This window comes from Gymnogyps californianus, chromosome 5 (genome assembly GCF_018139145.2).
Source record: "Gymnogyps californianus isolate 813 chromosome 5, ASM1813914v2, whole genome shotgun sequence".
Lineage (NCBI taxonomy): Eukaryota > Metazoa > Chordata > Aves > Accipitriformes > Cathartidae > Gymnogyps > Gymnogyps californianus.
Window position 1 is genome coordinate 13,730,799 of NC_059475.1, and position 21,310 is coordinate 13,752,108.

The 21,310-nt window shown below is 42.7% G+C and overlaps 1 protein-coding gene and 1 long non-coding RNA gene across 4 annotated transcripts in view; both read left to right on the forward strand.

Moving 5' to 3' along the window:
- Positions 1 to 4,539: 4,539 nt before the first annotated feature.
- On the forward strand, positions 4,540 to 8,119 carry LOC127017278 (uncharacterized). Its single transcript, XR_007766559.1, has 4 exons — positions 4,540 to 4,638; positions 5,941 to 5,999; positions 6,792 to 6,849; positions 7,535 to 8,119. It is a non-coding gene; the product is annotated as an uncharacterized LOC127017278 (long non-coding RNA).
- A 2,079-nt stretch (positions 8,120 to 10,198) lies between these two features.
- LMO1 (LIM domain only 1) overlaps positions 10,199 to 21,310 on the forward strand; it is a 61,866-nt gene continuing 50,754 nt past the window's right edge. Inside the window, exon 1 of one of the 3 annotated variants that reach the window (XM_050897825.1) lies at positions 10,199 to 10,247. In XM_050897825.1, coding sequence (XP_050753782.1) covers positions 10,226 to 10,247 — 22 coding nt within the window. In that variant the 5' untranslated portion in view covers positions 10,199 to 10,225. Of the gene's footprint in view, positions 10,248 to 11,055; positions 11,080 to 15,735; positions 15,789 to 21,310 lie in introns of those variants that run through there. The other 2 variants (XM_050897826.1, XM_050897823.1) reach the window with 2 other exon arrangements.

The window sequence follows — 21,310 nt, forward strand, 5'->3', positions numbered from 1 at the left end:
TGTAAGTTTAATTTGGCACCTTCTACTTAACTAATTCCTAATGTATAAAAAATGCTTCAGTTAAATACTTAAGATGACATTTAATTGGTCCTGAGCATCATACTACTCTGTGTAAAATCTCTGTACTCTTTAAAAACTTTAATCACTGTCTTTCAGGCAGGGCTAGACTTCTTAGGTATATAAAAGCTTTAAGGGGGGACTGACGGAGAAATTTGTTCCAAACTACACAGCTGTCCTCAGTGCTTCTTTGTACCTCTTGATAAATAAAGGGATTCTTAGTTGGAAAGAGTTTAAAAAACTATCAGGGACAGTTGTTGCTGTTGGTTTTTTAGCTCTAATTAAATGAGGGCAGGGAAGCACCAGTAAATAAGCAGCTGGAGGAAATAAGGAATTATCCTTGCTTCTGAGACCTTTTTTAAATGTGCAAGAGGGTTAGCAGGCTCTTTTGGTGCTTTCTGCTTATCCTGCACAGTTATAGCTCACTAGGCTGAAACTGGAGTACCAGACGAAGAGAAAAGTTATCCAGAATTGCTCGCTTGTTTAAAAGTAATATATAAGTTATTGTTAGTCATTCCATGGCATTAGATCTTACAGCTACAGTTCAGTTAAGTGTTCTTCTATGGGCACGTTCTCTCTCTCTTGTTTTTTTTGGCAGTAGTGTTTCTTTCTAACAGTATTTTAGTGCTTAGAATTGATGGCAAGCTATATTTTATCCATATAATGTTTAATTTAATAAGGCAAAATGTGATTATTTGAATTAATTAGAGAGTGTAAGAACTCTGTGTATAATGTACTTTTGATACTCACTTAAATGCATGCTTATATCTATTGATTTATAAATATTTGAGGTATATTTATGCAAATTTGATATACTAGCAATGCAAGATATTACAGATCATTTGCAAGAGTGTTGTAGTGTGAATTCACATTTAAGCAGTGAGTGGTGTTCATTAAATGCCTGTGCTTCAGCTGTGTGTTTGCATGGCGGTATTTTTTCTTTTAAGGCTTAGCTATTAAATCCATTGTAAAATACTGCAGAGTTGTATCTCAGCCTTTTTAAGTGATCGCTTGACTCCAATGACTGTTTGGTATGGAAGCTATAGTCAAAATATGTCTATTTAAAACAGATGTAGTCATTAGCAGGCCCTCTAAAATGTGCTTCCCAGCTTCTTCTAAGTCAAACCGTCTCCTAAGCAGGTTAGGAGACAGATGATGATCACCGCTTCCCCACGTGTCAAGTGTAGCCACACTGCTGCAGTGGCAAGGGACTAGTGCAGTAGAAATAGGACTTGTTACTTAGTAATCAAACAAGTTTGCTGCCATCCATGCTCCTCATTCTGTCTCATTGATGCTATTTAAAAATGAAGCTAAAAATAAATATTAGTGTTTGCTTATCAGTAGGCATGATAAGGAATTTTACTCCCCTCCCCAATGCTGCCCAAGGTTAGCTTTGGTTGGCTATTTGTTGCATCACGTTGCAACACTATGGACTGCTACAGGGAAGGTCCTTTGGGCCACTGTGATCCCAGAGAAGCTGAATGTCAGCGCCTAGGGTGAATTTAACCATAGCGTGATGAGCAGGAGGAGTAGGCTGTAATCATCTGCTGTAAGAGAAAGAAATAGCAGAGCCTGAGCAAGGCCTTGACGGTAACAGAAAAGAAACAAGACTGTTTTCCAAACTGCCCTAATCATGACCTTAGGACAGGGATTTCTGACTGACCCTGAGCCATGAAGCATTAAAAACGCAACAAATGATCCACTGGGCTCTCACTTCTTGACCTCCCTGCGAGCAGAGAAGCTTTTCTAGCTCTCACTTAGAGAATGATATCATTTCTGTAGTTATCTTTACAGCTTTGAGACTGAGTTTCTCACCTGCTTAAAGAGAACTGTGGCAACCACTACCATTTCACTCCAGTTATTTTCTTGTTTTAGGATAGCAGTTCTTGCACTTCTGTCATTTGCTGACGGACCAGAAGAATGTGAACCTGCCCATCTGATTTCAGTAGTCTTTTCCTAATTTGGTAAGGTAATTTGTCATTTTGTTAAGATATCCAACACATAGCCCTTCTTTAGGACTAGGGGAGTTGCCACCATTGCGTACAGGGAGTAGGCAAAAAAAAAAAGGACAATTTTTCATGGGGAATGGACTCGGTGGTCTACAAGCACAAAATCTTCCAGCCTCTCACCTGTGACCCTGTTATAGCAATCACACACACACCCCTTCCCCAGTGGCTGGTGTCACAAGAGAACAAAGGGAGTAGAGGTGGGTTTATATAGGTCTGGATAGAGGAGTTTGGTGTAGGTAATGCCCTGCACGATACAAACAGGTGTTACCACCTGCAAATGGGTGTTACAAGTGTGTTACAGGAGTGTTGCTGGTGCTACAGGTCTGGGTCTGATGTGCATCCTCCATCACCAAGTAAAGCAAACGGTGTGTCTTGAAGCCAAACATACCACTGCAGCAGAGTTTCAGTGGTTATTCTCTTTGGGTTGCATCCACATATATGAAGCTAGAGTTTGTCAGCATCACTCTGCTGGGTTGCATGCTGCCCGATATATTATGGTTATTCTGTGCTGCTGTAGTATAGACCATTGTAATCAGCCTGTGGATGCTCCTGAATTAAGGCAGATCATCTTTTACTCCTAAGAAACCTCCAGAACCCAGCTGCAGCCATAAAGCTGCTATCAAATGCAAGCTGGCTGCAGTTCAGAATTGGGGCCAATATTTTTAACAGCATGAAATTTTGTTGTAGGCCCTCTGGAAGGATTCTGTATATGAAACGTTGAACTGGAGTAAAATCAAAACTGAAGTCCCCTGTGTGGAAAAACAGGTGAAGAAAAGGTTGGCTATGTTTGAGAAGGGAGATGCATGTCTCATATGTACTACTACAGGTAGTGTCTGATAACATTAATTTGGAATAAGGTGTATCTTTCTTTACTGTTGGCTTATGTTAACAAATGCATTATAATGTCATGACCTCTTGTGTCTGAGCTGGCATCTAGTAGAACATACTGGCTGTATTAATCTAATCAACATAATCAGAAAATAACTTGATATTTTATGCTAGGAATTACATCATTAACTCTACCCACTCTGTATGGGCCCGTCCTTCTACATGTACTTTCATATTGCCACTGGTGGCTTTTTGTTTGCATTACGGCAACCTGAGGGTAAACGCAAGGCAAGATCCAAGACAGAAAGGCAAATTGTTTTTGCAAACATGGCAGAGAAAGTGTGTGGAATCAAATGCCAATATTAATGCATGACATCTGCTCTCTGCTCCAGTTCTGAGTAAAGTAATCCAGTCCTAATTACACACTGCTGTGCCCTCTACCAGCTAAGGAGAATGGTGCAGCCATTCTTAGTACCGGTATATAAATTTCTTTCTGGATCTGATAGATACATTAGATGCAGGGCAGGCTTTTCATTTTTTGGCTGTCAGTTGCTTTGGGTAGCACAAAGAGAGGGGAGGAGAGGTTGCAGCAGGAAAAGATCAAAATCTTCCAAAAAGAACTCTGCTCCTAGAATAAAAATTTTTCCTGGAGAACCTTCCCTGCAGACCTCAATCAATATTATTCTCATCTGAGTGCACATATTATTCATTAAGAAACATTGGCAAGATGTGCACTATAGTGTATGCCTTCATTAAAGCCTCCACCTGCCTGCTTTTATCAGAAGATCTTCAGTAACTTTCATCTTCATTGAACTTGTTTCTGTCTTTGGATTGGGAAAGAAATCTTGTAATTTCACAGGACAGGTTTAATTTTTTTTTTTTTTTTTTTTAAATAATCTCTGGTTTGTGGATGTGTTTTCTCCTCTCACACATTAATGGATCAAGAAGATTATCACCATTAGATTCAGACTGAACTGGATGCTGATGAAATCATGTGCAAAACGTAGTCCAGTGCAACAGACCCTCACTGGCTGTGTGACGTGAAAATACCTGGAATTCCTCCGCTGTGTGTTCAGCAGCCAAGCCATATCCTTTGTGTGCTCCTATTGCTATTGTGCCAGCAGTGATTTTGCTACAGAATCAACATTTTTAGATGATATGTTGTTAGAATGACGCTATGAAGACCTGGCAAATGTCACCCATGCCAAGTAGAGTCAGAGGGAGCCACAAAACATGGGGGACACTGGCAGTGTCTTAGGATATTGTCATCACAAAGCAATGTGAGCCTGACATTGCATTTTATCTTTTCAGTTCATGTATTTCCATCTCTGACTATTCTGTGTCAATTCTGCCTGGTCTCTTCAGCAGCAAGACAGTGAAGAAAGGAAGTATCTTATTGAAGAAAGGCACTGGGATTTTTGGACAATATGTTATGGTCTAGCTCCATCACTAGGACCCCTGTGTGCTGCTGCAGTATAAAGAAGAACCGATAGTAACAGATTACGAAGAGCCAGCTCCATGGCTCTGCCTCTGTTCACCCATCTCACATTTGATTAGTCTCTGCTTGACATCGGGGTGGGAGCAATAAGCTCTGATCATAACAGTGGATGTGGCAACAAGCCCGAGAGCTCCATGTGTCATTCCAGAACCAGACACAGTCTCACTGGATTCCTCCATAAAACAACCGAGGCAGATGTGTGGATGCCAGATTTGCCTTTCAGGTCTACCTACCGCACCCACCAAGGTAAGGAATAAAAGGCAGGACGATCTGCAGGAAAACATTGCAGTAGCAATGAACTTCGAATGAGAGAAGGATGTACAGAAAAGTCAATTATTGGTCCAGATGAAAGAGACATAGAAACACTGTCACCAGAATTTACTCATAAGGTTTGGGGTGTTTTCTGTTGGGTTTGGGTTTTTTTTAAGAATTCTTTTCCACTTACTTTAAAGGACTCTGGAAACTCTGCACAGATACTGCTGTGCGAAGAGGTGGCAGAGTCAGAGTCCATGTGTTGACTTGCTCAGAGAGGTTGGGCTAAAGGTGCATTCCTGAACTTTTGCTCGACTTCAGTATGAATTGAAATTTTACATCATTGTTGACAACTGATTGACCATACAAGTAGAACAACACATCTCACTTGAGCCTAGGAAAGTTTCAAGAAGTAGAAGGAGAAAGGAGGCTTCTCCTGGAAAAGATGGATCCCCTCTAAGTATGCTTTCTCTGGAGCCCAGGGGAAGCCAGCCTGTCCCAGCTCTTAGTCTGGACCTCCTGTATAGCCATTCACTTGGGTCATAGATTCCTCTGCCTTAGACCTGCCCTTCTCCCCAGCTGTATTGGTACTGGGGAGACACTGATGGATCTGCAGTGTGTCAAACCCAACCTGATCCTCCAGTTGTATATACCCACTCACAAAACCTTTCTCATGCTGGTTTCTCATGTAGAGAGAAAATTCATGGAGTTCATTGCAGCTGAGCTCTTCTGGCGGGGCAGAATCTGCCCATTAAACTTCTTATGAAACAAGAAGCAGACCAAGAATTTAGGTCTTGCTACTTTCATTTTTGAAAAAATATTTTTCTTTTTAACTTTATGCTATGGAAAACAGCAGCAAAACTTCTGAATAACTAATTTATCCACTGTAAATTTCGCTAAAAGGTCATTACAGATTGTAAAGCCTAATGGCTTAAAGTGCCAGCCTTATATCACAGTGGTAAAGAACTCATTCTCTAGAGGTAGTATTTTTGAAGCTTTGCCATTTTTCTTCTGTCAAAGGAAATGCTGTATTTTTAACACACTATTTTCTTTTTTAAAAAACAGCCTATATTTATGAAAATATTTAACATTCATTTCACACAAAACATAGTAACAGAATTGAGTGATTTATTTTTACAATGGATAGGCAGAGAAGTTAAGTATATCAAGCAGGAGTTTAGAAATAATTGAGGTCTGTAGATCTCAGGTATGTATTTAAGTGGTCTTTTGAACTGCAGCCCATGTTCTGTGTGAACACAACTTTTTAGAGCACTTGTGATTTTTCCTCCTTTACAGGACTGCTGAATTGCGGTATAAGGTCAGGCCTGTGGTCACTCTCTTCTGACACTAGCAAGGTAGGTGCAAGTGATTCTGAAATGGGTAATAACACAGAGATCTTTTGTAGCTAATCTAGTATAGAGCTGTGCAAATTGTCTTGGTTATTTGTGTGAATTACAGAAATAAAACCCATGTGTCTAAACTGGCAGACAAAAGTCTCATCTGCTCAGAAATCTGACTTTGGAAATAGCTGCTAAATTCACCATGTGCAGCAGTGGTCTTTGGTATGGCCTGATACTGCCTTCACTGTAGGATTCTCACTGGCACATGACTTAATCACCTTCTCTTTTTTTTGTTTTGATTTTTTTTTTTCTCCTGTCAGCTGAGAGATAAAATAAAAAACATATTAACCTCCCTGATGAAGCTTTATAATTCCCAACACTGAAACATTAACCAACTCCTTAATTAAGAGAGACTGAAAGTAGAAGAATGCTTTTATGTCATTAGCTGGTTTTTGCTCCAGTCATCTGCCTCATTCAAGCATAGGATAATATGAAACCTCACGGGTCTGCTAAAGGCTTGACTTAAGTATATTGCAGACTTCCTTTGCAATTTAATAAGAACGGCACATTGTTCTTAAGAAACCTCATTTTCTCTTGCTTGTGCTTAAGACTAGCAAAAGAAAAGTAAAAGCAGCTAGTGAGCAAGGACCTCAAGTTAGACCCGAGGTCTGAGCCCTAGCCCTTACTGCAGCACATAGGTGTTTTTAGTCCTGTGTGCCTCTTTCCTCCCACACCAGGAATATCAGGAATTAGTATTAGACCAGAAGCTTTCCTAGGCAGAGCACAGCTGTTCTTTTTTATCTGTAGTTTCTGCAGTATTGAGCATGATGACTTCTCACAACTGCCTAGACGGGGCGTGTGTAAGGTACCATAATTGAATGAATAACAGTGCACGTTAATGATAAACTGGCACCTCAGTGACGGTGTTGTCTGGTCCTCCTCTGGCAGCAAGCTGCTTTAGCGCTTTGTTCCAGAGAACGGACGGTCAGGGAACTGAGGCTTATTCCCAGTTCTGCCACTGATCTGTGTCAAGTTTTCCCAGTCACTCGTTATGGCACCCGTTATCTATGTAAGCACTTTTCGAAGGAGTGATCTAGCTGTTCCTCTCTAGTGTAAAGGTACTAAAAAAATAAGTGTGGTAAAATTCTTTGTATGAGATTTCTAATCTACTGAGTGAAGGAGGCTCAAACATTACTGAAACTTGCTCACTTCTCTGAAATGACTCGCTGAACAGATATAATTGAAAACTATGCAGAACAATGCTTCACCACACTGTAAAAAAAAGTCATTTACCTAAAGTGGGGACCTTTACACTGGGGTTCATCCCTTCATCTTATTAAAGCTGTAAACCTAAAAATCCCCATAACTGTAACTGTAGGATTACAGCAGACTGTTCAAACTGCAGGATGTGTGTTTGGGAATGGAATGTTTTGGGTTTTGTACTTTTTTCAATTATTTTTCTCCCCTTGTGTGACGCTCCCTCATGCGGATGCACATGTGCAAATTTGTCTCTTGCTTTTTCGCTGCACCTCTTTCTTTTTCATCTCCAGTGACCACATCTCTCTCAGCTCAAGTGTGAACATCACTTCTTAAGAACGATACCAAAGTCAACATCTGTTTCCTCAGTTTCTTCCTGTTCTACCCTTGGCATCCCAACAGTGACCTTGAGCTTCAGTGCATGCAGACAAATGCCGGCTACTCAGTAAGGCTGTGTTTAGATGAAACTGCATCACCCCTGTAGCAAATTCAGAATTAAGTCTCAAGAGTTGCATACTAAGATCCTAAGATTCTGGCTTTGCACCCAAAAGTCTCCTTGACCGCAGTGAGAAAAGGAATGGGCTCAAGGACCAAAAGTACACTCAGAAATGAGTCGATGCATGATGTTCTCCAGGGTCAGTATTTTTCAAGTGCTGCTGTGTTCTTTCAGGGGGAAAAAAAAAAAAGATTCATCGAGTTAGATGGACCAAGTTCCTGTGGGTGCCGTATGTGCCATAGAGTGGAAATTCAAGACCAGAGAATTAACAGGGTTTGTTGTGTTACAAAGCTGAAGGCATTTTTATCCTTATATGTGTGTACTCACAGAAAAACATACTGCACTAATGAAACACAACTTTATGTTCCCAGTCATATTTATGCTTGCAAAGAATGAATGTAGCTCAGTAAGTTTGTTGACAAGCAAGCTGAGCTACGGGGGTGGGATGGGGGGGGGGGAGAAGAGGAGGTGTTTGTGGGATTTTTTTCCCCCCCCTTGGCTTTAAGTGATGGGTACAAAGCGTGCTTTAAAGAGAGTGGGTAGAGTTGCCAAACAAGCAAGTTTAATCATGGCTGTCTTGACATGGGTGAATATGAAGATGGGGAATTGGGGAGGGGATTGTTCCCATAAGATGATGTGCAGCATTTTCTCCCCTGAAATCTATCAAAAATTGTCTGTCTCCCCTCAAGGGGAACCAGCCTGAACAAAAGTCCAAAAAAAGGCAACATGGAGGGACCTAAATAAAAGCTAATAGATGAGCTGAGCTAATATTAGTTTCCTGATATATAAAGCCAAATGGATTAATGGATCAGCTCATGCATTGCCTAAGGAAACAAAAAGAAAATCTTCAATACTTCTGTGCACATTGAGGACATGAACAATAATGGTCTTTAGAAAGTAAAAACCTAATTTGGGGGAATCAATTACTACTTCTTTTTTCTTACCCTTTCTTTATTTAAAAGAGGTTCACACAGAGGTAAAATTTGGGTAACACGCAAGCCAGAAGTCATGCGTCTCAGATACTACAATGATGGTCGATCTTGGTTTGTATCAGTCTTGCCTAGGCTCTTTTTAGCATTCCAGCTTCAGCTAATGGAAATCAAGCCCATTATGGTAAATGTAGGAAGCAAGTACATTAATAGTGGGCACTAACATTAATTCAAATGGTAAACGATTCAGAACTGTTCCCAGTACATACTAGATTATGTATCATCCTACCTCCTGCTTCAGAGGGCCACTTCTTTCACAGGTTTTTCAAGTACGGAAGGTTGTCTGCAACAGAGTTTTCTGCTTTGGTAGACAAAACTATTTGCAAATTCTGCTTTGCTCCCCATCAGTCCTATATACTTTTTTTCTTTTTGGATTTGGTTGCGAGCACTTTCGCTCCAGAACTGCCACCATTGCAATGCCGATCTGTTCCTTACTTTAAAAAAAGGGGGGCAGACGGGGCAAGTTTAGCGAAGGGGAGATGTGGGGAATAATCTGATGCAAAGGTAGAAAGAAAATTGAGCTTATTTATACAGTAACACGTGTGTTAGAGTAATGCCTCCCTTCCTCGGCTATACGCTCCCCCATTTTCTCTCTCTCACACGTATATACACACACACTTTAACTGTGCTTTTGTGTTTTGTCAGAATTAATGAGAAAAGTTCCCTTGCCCTAGGGGTAATTAGTGTCCTTGGAGTTAAATAAGCTAATACTTAGACACCTCTGGCACAGGCAATTATGTTTGTGTATTGAATAATTGATTCAAAGAGGGGGGGAAGGGGCTGCTAATCAGATCTGAGCATAATGAATTGATTTAATTAACAGGGGAATCTGAGGGTCCCTGGGAAATGTGTGCATTTATTCAGCAGCAGGAGAGAGTGCAAAGCACATAAATTGAGAGAGAGAGAGAGAGAGAGAGAGGCAGGCGGCAAGTGCTTTTGCTTTCAGTGATAGGTTCACATCTTTCCTCCCTCCCACCCCCCTTCCTTTGAATATAATTTTAGATTTAGAGTGAAATCAAGAGAAAAGCACTTTAGAAGCCTGGAAAGCTCTTCCAGTAGCAACAGCAAAGGGGGGAGAGGTTGTGAGCTATCACATTAAGACAATTTTTGACAGCGCAGGTTGGGAAAGGAGGGAGCTGGGGAACCAGCCCCCGATATTGTTCCTCCCTTACCTTTTTGCTCTTCCCCCCACCTTCTTTTTTAATATCTAAACTGGCACTCGAGCTGCAGCGGCGGGGCCGGGGGCGAGGCGGCTGGTGCATCAGCCCAGCTCCAGCTCTCCGGCGCCCAGCGCGACCGTAGCCCGCCGCAGCCCCGCTCCAAACTCGCGTCCCGGGGCAGCGCCGGGGCGGCCGCGCCGCTGCCCTCCCGCCTCGGCAGCGCCCCGCTCCGCCGCGCCGCGCCTCGCCTCCCCCGGAGCCGCGCGGCGGCGGCTGGAGGGGGAGCGCCCCAAGGAGCCGGAGCGGCGGCGGCGGCGGCCGCCCTCGGCGCCCGGGACAATGGTGCTGGACAAGGAGGACGGTAGGTGGGAGCGGGGGCGCGGGGCCCCGCCGCCGCCGCCGCCAACTCCGCCCGGGCGCCCCGGGCGTGGGAGGCGGCGGGCGGGGAGGGAGGGAGGGACGGGCGGACGGACGGAGGGAGCTGCCCCGCGCCGGGCCGCCGCTCGCCGCGCCGCGGCAGGGCGCTGCTGCCCGGCCTGTCCCGCCTCGCCCCGCCGGTGCCGCGGGTAGCGGAGCCCCCCACCCGCCGCCTCACAAAGGGGTCCCGGGGCCCGGCGAGTGCGCCCGGGACGGTGCCCCCTCACCACCCCCGGCGCCGCTCCCCCCCGAGGGCTGCCGCCGCCCCGCCGCGGCTTCAAGGCCGGGCGGTGCGGGGTCTCTCCGCCCGGGCGTGCCCGGCCGGCGGCCCGCGCCCGGCCCCCGCCGTGCGGCGCGGTGCGGCGCGGCAGTGACCGCGCTGGGGACACCGGCGGTGGCTTGCCCCGGCCCCGGTGAGTGCTGCGGCCAGCAGGGAAGTGCCTGACGCCTGCAGCCCTGTCACCGGGCCCGCCATCAGCTCTGGTGGCCTTTGCGTGTGTCACCACCGGGCCAACTTCGGTGGCATCCGAGGCTGTGGCGTGCCGAAATGCCGCCCGGCGCTCCCATTGCAGTCAGTGCTGCCTTACGTGATTGCGTAAATTGCCATAAAATGTCTCTCTGTCGGGCTGGCGGGGGGCTTTAACTCGGAAAAGTGAATACTAGGCTAAAGAGGCAAGAGGGAGATGCTTTCCTTTGCTGTTTTTTTTCCTGTTTCTCTCGCTCTTTTCCCTCCACCCTCCCCTTTTCTTTTGATCTGGAGTTTCTACTTCAGAAAGGTGAGAGTCCGCCTGCCACGACACCGCGGAGTCAGAGGGGGCACGAAGAGAAATCATGGGCTGGTTTGTGCGATCCAGCTGTGTGGGAGGGGGCCGAAGCGCTGACAACTAGAAGGTTAAATGCTCACTGCCCCAGAGAGGTGCGTGGGGAGGAAGCTTGCTGCAAACTCGTCACATGCCTCTGGGCCGAGAATCCCTCTCCCAGCGTCTTTTCTTCCTCCAGTTTCTTGAAGCCCTCTGAAGTAAACTGATGTAGTGTTATTAATGGGGTCTGTAATGCTCCAGTTGAAAGCGCATGTGTTGGAGAAGAGGGAATGAACTTATCTAACTGGTCAGTGAGAGAGAACAGTAGGAGGACTTTTCTCATCCCTCGCCCTCTGTGCACAAAGGTAAAAGGGTTAAGTAATGACAGAGGTATTAAGCAAGGGTAATTTCTTAGTGGTGTGTGGAACAAGGTTTGTGTTTCTCTCTGACCTCACTTTTGGGGGTGACCTGCGTTGCGAGAGTCCCCTGAATTTTGCTCGACTGTTGGAGGAAAAGGGAGGAAAGGCTTTTAACATCTCCATTAATACCCTTTAATAATAACAATAACTGGGTGATGTCTTAATCCCAGTGACCCTCTGTCAGAGAGTGCCTGCCAACCTGTATCCATTTCAATCTGATTGACGGGCTAACAGCAGGATGCTGCCTGCATCGCAGAAGCGAGAGGCACAGGTGAGCTGGGAGGAAAAACTGAGATCTGAAGAGGGTTTCCTAATAGGGATATTTGGGCTCTTTCAAGTGTCGCAGACGTACTCATTAAACACAAGGAGCTTGGGGCCAGCGTGATGGTGGTGTAAGGAAATGAAACTAGAACCATTGATTATCCAGACAGTTCTCAACAGCCTCCTTCCAGGAGATCTCATGAGCGACTGTATAAAAGGGAATAATGGTGGCGATGGTAGAGGTAAAGAGGAAATTAGTGCGGGGTGCACTTAAAAAGGAGTAAAGTAGGAAACAAACCCCTGATGAGAGGGATGTGGAGATCAGAGCAACAAACTGCGGTAATGCCTGGGAATCTCCTGTGCTGTTGATGGAGTAGTTATGCTTCAGGAGAAATTACGCTCACTTTTAAAACTGCACTAGAGAAATTGGCAATAGGAGGTGAGACTGAGAGAAGAAACTCTTTTTATGAAGAGGTTATTTTACCTTTGTACGTTTCTTTCTGCCTGATTCAAATGGGCTCCACTTGCCCGCTCATCTGTGAATGTTAAAAGGGGATGCTGGACCTGCATAGGTTACAAATAGACTGAAATGGAAGCTTTTGCTAACTAAACCAAGTGCTTTTGAAATCAAGCTTGAATGAGCTTGTTAATAAAAATGGGTCTGTTTTACTCCCATAAATGGCTGTTCCCCCCCCCCCCCCCCCACCTTCCCAGAGGCTGGTCTGATTTCTACCGTCTAAAAATCCTAGCATTGTGGCTAGTATCCAATTCTCCCCTTGATTTTAAGAGGCTTTGCCATGCAGGGGTGGGGGTTTTGAGGGGTTTTCTTCTTTTGAGGTCTCTGGCAGCAGTGGGGGATTCATAGCTATTACTGCGTGGAGAAGGCAGGATTTCAGAAACGTTCCTCCCCCCCCCCAGTAGTCCTGGTGCATCGCAAGGAGGACCCTTGCTGCCTAGTAGGCAGAGGTTGCAGTGTGCTCCTTGCTTTTGCATCCCTGAAGGCTACTTGGCAAGCTGGGCCATGGCCATGGCCTCAGAGGCAGCTGCCCGCTCTTCCAGCTCCGGGTCAGGGCTGTAACAGTGCCTTAGGGGTGCGCGCTGGCCCTCGTGTGACACCAGTATCCTCTGTGAAGTCTAATAACCGCTACACGGCTTTGTGAGTGAAAAGCTTCCTTGGCAAGCACGCTCCGTGGTGCCGAGAGAAGTAGTAGAGATGCAATAATACTTTTCTGTGGTCTTTACAGATATCATTAAGGATGAAGGGGCAGACTGAAAAAATAACAACAATAATAACGTTTTTGACTTGATGTGTTGTGGCATCACGTCAAGTTATGTCAGGGAGGTAACATCATTTTGTATGTTTGAAGTGACATAATATAACTTGACTGATGCAACATGACTTGATATTAGAAAATACCGTTTTACAGTGGAACTTTGGCAAATATCTTCCCGAAACAAATGTTAGGAGCTGAGAGAAGAGAGACAAGGGGGGGGGGGGAAAGAGAAAGGCTGAGAGTGAAAAACTTCAAGGCTTGCATTTTAGTCAGTTCCACTGCGTAAATCACTGCTGAATTTGCTGTGGGCAAGCCAACCTACGCACCGTGCAGCGCATTTATAAATTTCAAGATAATGAGAGTTAAGATATTTCTCAAATACATAAATGTTTTGATTGCAAAGACCAGATTTCTGCTTAAAAAAGTAAACTGACATCAGGTATCATGATTAATTCCAACAGATTGTGTTAATTGTAGTTGACTTTAATTGCTGTACAAATGTGTTGGGGGTTAGAAAACTTTTTTTATTGTTGGTGTGTGAAATGAGTAAGCAGATAAAGCGTTTAAAAATACCCATTTGCAAAGGGAGTAATCCAGCCTCTATGACATGATGAAGCAGTAAAGGAATAAAACGTACGTTGATCCAGTACTGCGCATTTTTTTACAAGTGCGTTATGTCTGCTAGTTTGCTCTGCCACAGAAGTCAGCTGTGATAGACAATGGCTAACTTCACCTTTATCAAAAACCTGCCTTTCTTGTAATTACCAAATAGTGTAAGTTTAAATGTACCATATATTTTGGGGTAAGTTTGTCCTTTTTGAAGGTGATAGGGTTGAAAAGTATGCGAACAGAAAGATGGAACATTTTTGGAGTTCACCGTTTTCTAATGGAGGCCAATAGTATATTAGAAGTATTAAAATACCTCAAATTTAGAAAAGCCTGTGTTTTTGTTAGTTTTTGCACTGATGCTTTTAACTATTAGACTTTAATCTTTGGGATAAAGTCCTCCTCCTTTTTAGCTTGTGATACTTCTTAAAATAAAATGATTTTTATGGTGGTTGCACTCATGCTAAAATACATATTCAACACTTGCGAACTAGTATCACTAGGAAACAGGAGTTCAAAGTACTAGATGAAAATGATTCAATGTAAAACGATACATTTAACATCAAATATGCTCAAGGACTGTTAGGATTAAGTATTCTGAATGAAGGGGAAAGGAAAAGCCACTTCAGCTGGGGATAAGGAATCTAATTAAAAATGGGTATTAAGGATATATAACTTGAGCCCACTATCATGCTTTTTAGAGTACCATTGTATCAGTTGTAAAGGGGAGGAAGAAGTATCATTAAAGCAGGAATGAAATGTTTTCTCGGATTAAAAGACAGAGATGAGTGAAATGGTGCTGTTGATCTTGGTAGCAAAGCGTCTGATCCCGCAATCCTCACGAGCGCCATCGGAGACAACAGATGACTGGTTTGAATAAGGATTGTGAGTTGCGAGAGGAAGGATAAAAGACGTGGGCCCCAAACTTGTCGCTTTATATTTGGGCATTGATGGCATCTCTGAAAAGTGGAGCAAACCTGTAAGGGTTTGTACCGCATTTGATTTGTTAAATTCCTTTTAATATCGACCTGGTGAAAATGGAGCTATATTCTCTAGAGTATTCCCTGAAACTAATACGTACATGTGAAAACAAACCCAAAATGTTTGTACAGAAAATTAGTATCAAGTTTTAGGTCACAACAGATGTGTGAAATCTATCTGCGAGTAGCAGGGCTTGTGTAACACAGCCCGGGTCGCCGGCATCAGCTGCGGAGAGTTTTGAGTCTCTGAGCTGCCAGAAGCTACTGGCTGCTTTCAGACAAAATCGCCGCTCTTACGGGAGCAGACCTGGAATAACAGCCCTGCTTTGGACCGAGGCATTTATAAGCACAAAGCGAACAGCGTCGGTTCAAGACGCAGCCTGCGAAGCTCCGTTCCTGGGCTTCTCCCTGCCGCGCCGTGGCTCGGTCCCCGGGAAGGAGAAGCCGGGGCTGGCGGCACCTGCGCGGCGTGGGGCCGGGGCCGGGCTGCAGGTGGTGCTGCTGAGCTGGGAAGGCTCCAGTTTGCCAGGAAACCCTGACAGGAGAATGAGAGGGGTCCCTGGGAAATATGTGCATTTATTCAATAGCAAGTGTGCAAAGCTCACAAATCGAGAGACAGAGGCAGCAGTAGACAGGCTGAGGTATTCTGCCCGCTCTGAATGTGATTTTAGATTTAGAGTCAGCTTAAATCCAAAGGGAAAACACTTTATAAGGTTGAAAGCTGTGTAGTTGCAACAGCCAGGGTTATGAGCTATCAAATGCAATTACATTAAAATAGATTATACTCTGTAAATTGAGCCATTTAGAAGGTGAGAACCAAAGAAACAGCTCTGATCCCCCTTCTTGCTAAACTGCAGTTTTAGTTCCTTGCAATTCTGAGGCACAAAAGTAGGTGAGACTGCTTTTGTATCTGCAAAGTGCTTTATTTCTGAGTGTAATTCTAACTGAGTGCAATCTAGGTTAAAAGCTGGACAACTGGGTAATTAGAGCTCACTTGCTGCTAAAGGACGATCAGCTGTACCGTAGCTCATTTGTGTTCCCAGAGACTTGTTCTCTTCTCCCCTGAGCGGAGGCTGCTGGAGAAGAAGCATCTGTCCCCGGACTTTTCTTGATTGCGGAGATGATGGTGCTGGACAAGGAGGACGGTAGGTGGGCTGCGATTGTGTAAGCCTGTGCTTGGTGACTTCTGTGTGCTGCTAACGTAGAAAGAAATAGTTTTGAAACAGATGCGCGCTGTGCATATCAGAGTGCTCTGCTTTCAGCTTCTGATATTTTTCTCTTGTGTTGGTAAAAGCATGCTTGCTCTTTATTTTTTTTTTTTTTTAATCTCTCCTCTGGCACGATTGAACCAGTCGAGAAGGGTTTACCCCAGGCTCTCTTTGCTGAAGGACATAGCAGAAACAGCTTGATTTTGGGTTTTTTTAATATCTATTTAGATTTTTCTTTCTACAAGTTACTCTAATATATCCATTTTAGCCTGTTTATTTTAACAGCTTTTATTGTAAATCTAATTTTGAGATTTTCTTTCCATTGCATGTCATTTGGATCTCTTTAATGTGCACCTTTAATATCTATTTCTCGCAGCTTTTCTTCATAGCTATAAACATAATGACCATAAGCTAATAAGCTGCTCGGGCAAAAAAGCATTGGCTTATTCTAAGAATTTACTCCCTTCTCTAAATGGCAGAAGTGGAGGTTCATTTGGGAGGTAATTTAATGAATGAACCTGAAGGAGAGCTTGACTTATTTTAGGACTTCACATATACTTATTTTTTTAAAGCTGACTAGTCCCTATCAAGGATGACTAATGGGTACGAATTGATGTAAAGAATAATAGACGGTGTTAGTTAATAGTTTGAATGACCTGATGCCTTCTTTTGCACGTTGCCTACCAGGGCGTGCAACTTAACTGCTCATTCACCAGTAGTTTCTAGGACGAATGGGATAAGTCTAATCACAACTTTTTAATGAGGTTTTTCTAAGGCTGCTTTGTGGCTTAGGTCTTCCCTCAGAGCTTGTACACTGAAAGCAAAGATTAAAACTGAGGCAGAGCAGAATGTTTCTGTAGCCATCCAGATGGACTTCCATCGATGGCGCTGCCTCTTGCCAAAGACCTCCACCTTGGCGGCACTTTGTGTATTGAAAGTGGGAACTACATCTTAACTTTTAACGCACATTTGTAGCTATTATCTCATTGTTTCATTTCACCTTTATAAATGGATGAAGTGTGCCATGTAATGGGTGTGTTGCTGGATTCTCTGATCTTTTAAAATTTTTTTCAGAAATCTCTTTAAGTGTTTAAAAAAAAAAGTCATAGGCAGTTGTCATTTGGAAGTAGAAAAAATTGCTGAATATTTGCAAGACTGTAGACAGGAAACAGCTTTTCACAGGGAGCCAAAGAGCTTGGAGAAATTGGAAGTTGAGCATTTTGGCAGTAGCATTGAGTTTACTTGAATATATGTATTACTTTTTAAAATATTTATGAGAAAAATAACTTGTAATTCAAAGTCACTTGCCTTCCTGTGTCAGATTGGTGCTAATCATGGATTGTGAATAGTACTGAAAGCTGCCCAATGCTAATAAATTGGAGTGATATGATTTTTGTTCCCCGACCCATATCTGTCTTCTGGTATTTTAAAACTGAATTAATACTGTATTGGAGAATAATTAGGAAAGAAGGCTTGACTATTGAAAATAATGGATGGATGCTCACTTATAACCAAAGGTCTTCTACTGAAGTTTCTCTTCTCTCTCTTGTCTCCTTGCCTCCCCAAAAAGGGTGAGGGGGGAATACTGCCCAGTATTTAACATCTAGCATTTTAAGGTCTTTATCTCACTATAAGTTTGATTTCTAAAATTATCATTCTGGTGTATTCATGTGCGTAGAATTTGAATCTAGTTTCTGGGACGGGATGTGAGGTTTTGTTTCATTTTGATGTGAAGCACTTGGGACAATGAAAAAATGTGAATGGGCTTTTCACAAAAATTTTACACCTTTAAAATATGAGACGAAGTAGCAATGTGTCATTATCAGTGCCCTCTTGTATGCAGATTTGATCAAATTTTGACTAAGAGTTGACCAATGTGGGGTCAGTGCCTGTGTATAAGTTGTCTTGCCCTTCTGAATTTATTCTGTGCTAATTAAGTTGGCATCTGAAACCTGTGAAATAATCTTATTCAGGGAAAAAAATCCTGGGCTTTATTTCTGTGGAGATCTCATAAGTTTCTTTGTTAGCACAGTAGAACTTAAAAAAAAAGAACTAGATGTGGAGCATCTGTTACACATCTTCTAGATCAGCTTTGCAGTTGACTGGACTGTGGATAAAAGACACGCTAAGTGGTTGAGTATTGCTTATGCTGGGAAAACAAATGAAGCTAACAGGGTTTCAAAGGCTTTGAAGCCGTGTCACTCTCAGAGGTGTTCAGTTGTTTTCTTTGGCAATATAAGTTGAAGCAAGCTAGTTTACTTTATTAAGAGGCATAAGGCTACTCTTGTAACCTTCCTCTGACTAAGATGAATTTGGCTGACTGACCTTATTTCTTTCTGGACCACACGTGTTGTGCTGGGTTTGGGGGTTTTTGTTTTTTCCTCTCTTTAGGACTCATCTCTTTTAAAGGACAGCAGCATTTTCCATATTTCGTTAAATCTTCCTTTTCAATTTGAGTTTCCCTATAGAACTACGTTCTGCTATGATGGAGCAATGCAAATCAAGTAGAATAGCCCAAATTAATTCTTCACATTGGTGGCAGTATGATTGCCTGCATGGAATCAATAATGCATCATGGAGGGATCAAATTTTGGAGTATAATGTGTGAATAATGCTTGACACAAAACAAAAATTCAGTCATCATAATAGCAATTAGGAAAAAGCTGCAGCTTATCCCAGCTGTAATCTCTGCTAACAATGAAGCACAGCCTGGTAATCAGCATGTATGGTATGAAATGCACTAATAGAAATCACGGCTCTTTGTTATGTGTGTAGGGGGTGAAAGTTTCCTTTTAGCTAACTTGTACTGTGTTAACTAGACATAGTATCCTTCAACCAAATTATTGTGCATGCACTTGTAAAAACACTGATCAGCTGTGTGTTCGTCCTGATGTTTGCATAGACAGTAGCACCCCAAATCATGGATCCTTTGTGTTTTCAAGCAGAACTCGGATTAAATAGATCGCAAGAGTAGGCCAAGTAAATAATATATCGGAGGACTCCATTAAACATGTACCCATATACAAACCTTGGGTTTTATTTTAAAAAAAAATTCCATGGTTTCTTTAAAAATGAAAAGAAAAATACAGATACTCAGTGGTTGTGTGCATTGGGGTTGGAGAATGGGTCTTAGGTTGATGGGAGGTATTTAGGGCAATGAATATTAGGTAATTTGAAACTGGATTAGTAGCAGCAGTTGGGTTCCCTGTTGTGTAAGAGCCCATCTTACCCTGCACAGAAGGAAGGGAAAGCAGCATTTGGAGTTAGAAAAGCAGTGAAATTGATTGTGTAATGGCAGTTACAGGAATGGTGCCACAGCGCCCTAGCCAGGACAGCAGAGCTGTGGCGTGGCTTCACAAATGAGTACGCCAGCTGCCATATAGAGGTACCTATAGATAGGTAGATGGATATGGAGAGAGATCTACCTCCAGCAAGACAGGTCCTGACAATCCTCTTCTGTTGATAAAAATCATTATACACACAAAAATAAGGCACGTATAAGTTGTACACAAGCCTAATATAAATAGTGCCATATAGGAAGAAAAGCTGTTCTGTGTGCTGCTGGTATCTTTTGTTTTCTTTTTAACATACCTTTCTCAGGTATACCTATTGAGGAATCATGCAAAGAGAGAGGAGGGGAAATGCCAGGGTGGCTTTTTGCTCTTATGACATGGAATTTAATTTTTCTGTTGCCTAATATTCCTGAAGCTGCCTCTTTTTTTTTTTTTTTTTTTTTTTTTTCCTTTTTGTCTCCTGTGCCCCTCTACCTTGGACCTTCTCAGTGGTCCATCGTTATCTAGCTTCCCGTATATAAAGAACCACTACACATCTTCCCAGACATCAGCTTATTCAAAGAATGTTTGATTCAGGTCACCAAAGACCCTGAATTTACCTAATTAGCTGGGTTACCTGTTGGTTTTTTGAGGGCTTGATCTTGACACTTGTGGTCTTGCTGTAATTTCAGAGGTTTGGTCTGGCTTTAGTTCATGACACAGTGTCCTTTTGTGACTCAAATGTACAGTAGTGGATTAATATATTTATGAAGAGGAGACAGAAGGTTGTAAAAGCAGGAATCTGAATAAGACCAGAGCACATTTGGCAGCAGAATAAACCATGAGACTTGGTTCGGCCAGAAAGAGCCAAAAAAAAAGTTTGGACTGTTTCTCCAAAGCTGACCAAGTGTGGAGCTAGAGGTAGTCTTCCTAGAGGTGCCTCCTGCCCCTGGAAATGGCAAATACAGAAGCATGAGAGAACCACGAGATAGTAAAGTAATTGCCTAAACCTTTTCAAGAAATGGAAGGTACTATAGTTGGAGCACTGATAACCTAGATCTCTATTTAATGAAATCTCATCGTATGGGAAGAAGAGGAGTGAAAGGAGTTAGCAGGCCTAATAAGAGCAAACTACTTTGTATAGGAGTATTCCTGCTGGGAAATGAAATAGTTCTTAGTGTTTGCTCAGACTAGATAGCTGAAGGATCTGGGTAGGCATCTGTATAGGATGCCTATAGGTTCCCAGATGCTGGTGACACGTGATAGTTGTCTGGTTGACATAACAAGTGTTAAAACAGCATAGGAACATTTTTCAGCTTGGGTAATAGGGCAAAAGAAGAAGCTGGTTCTTGGAAATTAGTTTGCTCTAATTTTGGTTTAATACAGTAGAAAGTATGCTTGATACCCTGGCAGCAGAACATAATTTGTCTTCTTTGGAGTTAGTGTTAAATTTTATTATCTTTAATAGATACAATGTGAACATGTCAGCCTGTTTGTCATAGCCATTCTGAAAATGCTCTCTTATGGTAGAATCTTCAGAAAAATTCCTTTTAAGAGCAGTGCATTATTAATAAAGTAATCCATTAGGTCTGGTGATAAAGGGTCACAGCAGAGTCTGAAATACGTTTCTTAAATGGTTAAGAAATTTATCATGGTTGGAGGATTAATTGATTTCATTTGGAGGCTTTCTTAAGGTTTTCAGGCTTTGTGTTTAGAGATGGTTTTACTCTCTTTGGAAATATGCTTGCTGCACAAAGTTTTGCTTCACTGTCATTAGCATGAACTATTACATTTCTGCTAAAGGCAAACTGTTCTTTTAGCATTATGACTGATTGCATCTGTGAGGACTCTTACTTAGGTAAAGAATATGAAAGTTTATGGCAAATAAGGTATTTTACTTGAAATCAATTCAAAATCAGAATAATGGTATCAAGCATTAAGTGTTGCGGTGTAAGAATAAAAAAGGCACTGCAGATGCTGCGAAATGCTGAACTATAAAACTCTAATGGGTCTATATCTTTTTAAAATTGGACAGAACTGTCATAATTTAGAATACATAGACATTGTTTTAAACCATATAGAAATCACTGCCCCCAACTTCAATAATGTCCGTAACTGTTGCCAGGGAATGATTTATTCAGTGAATGTAGCTCCTATTCACTGAAGACTTGGGGGTGGAGGGAAGGG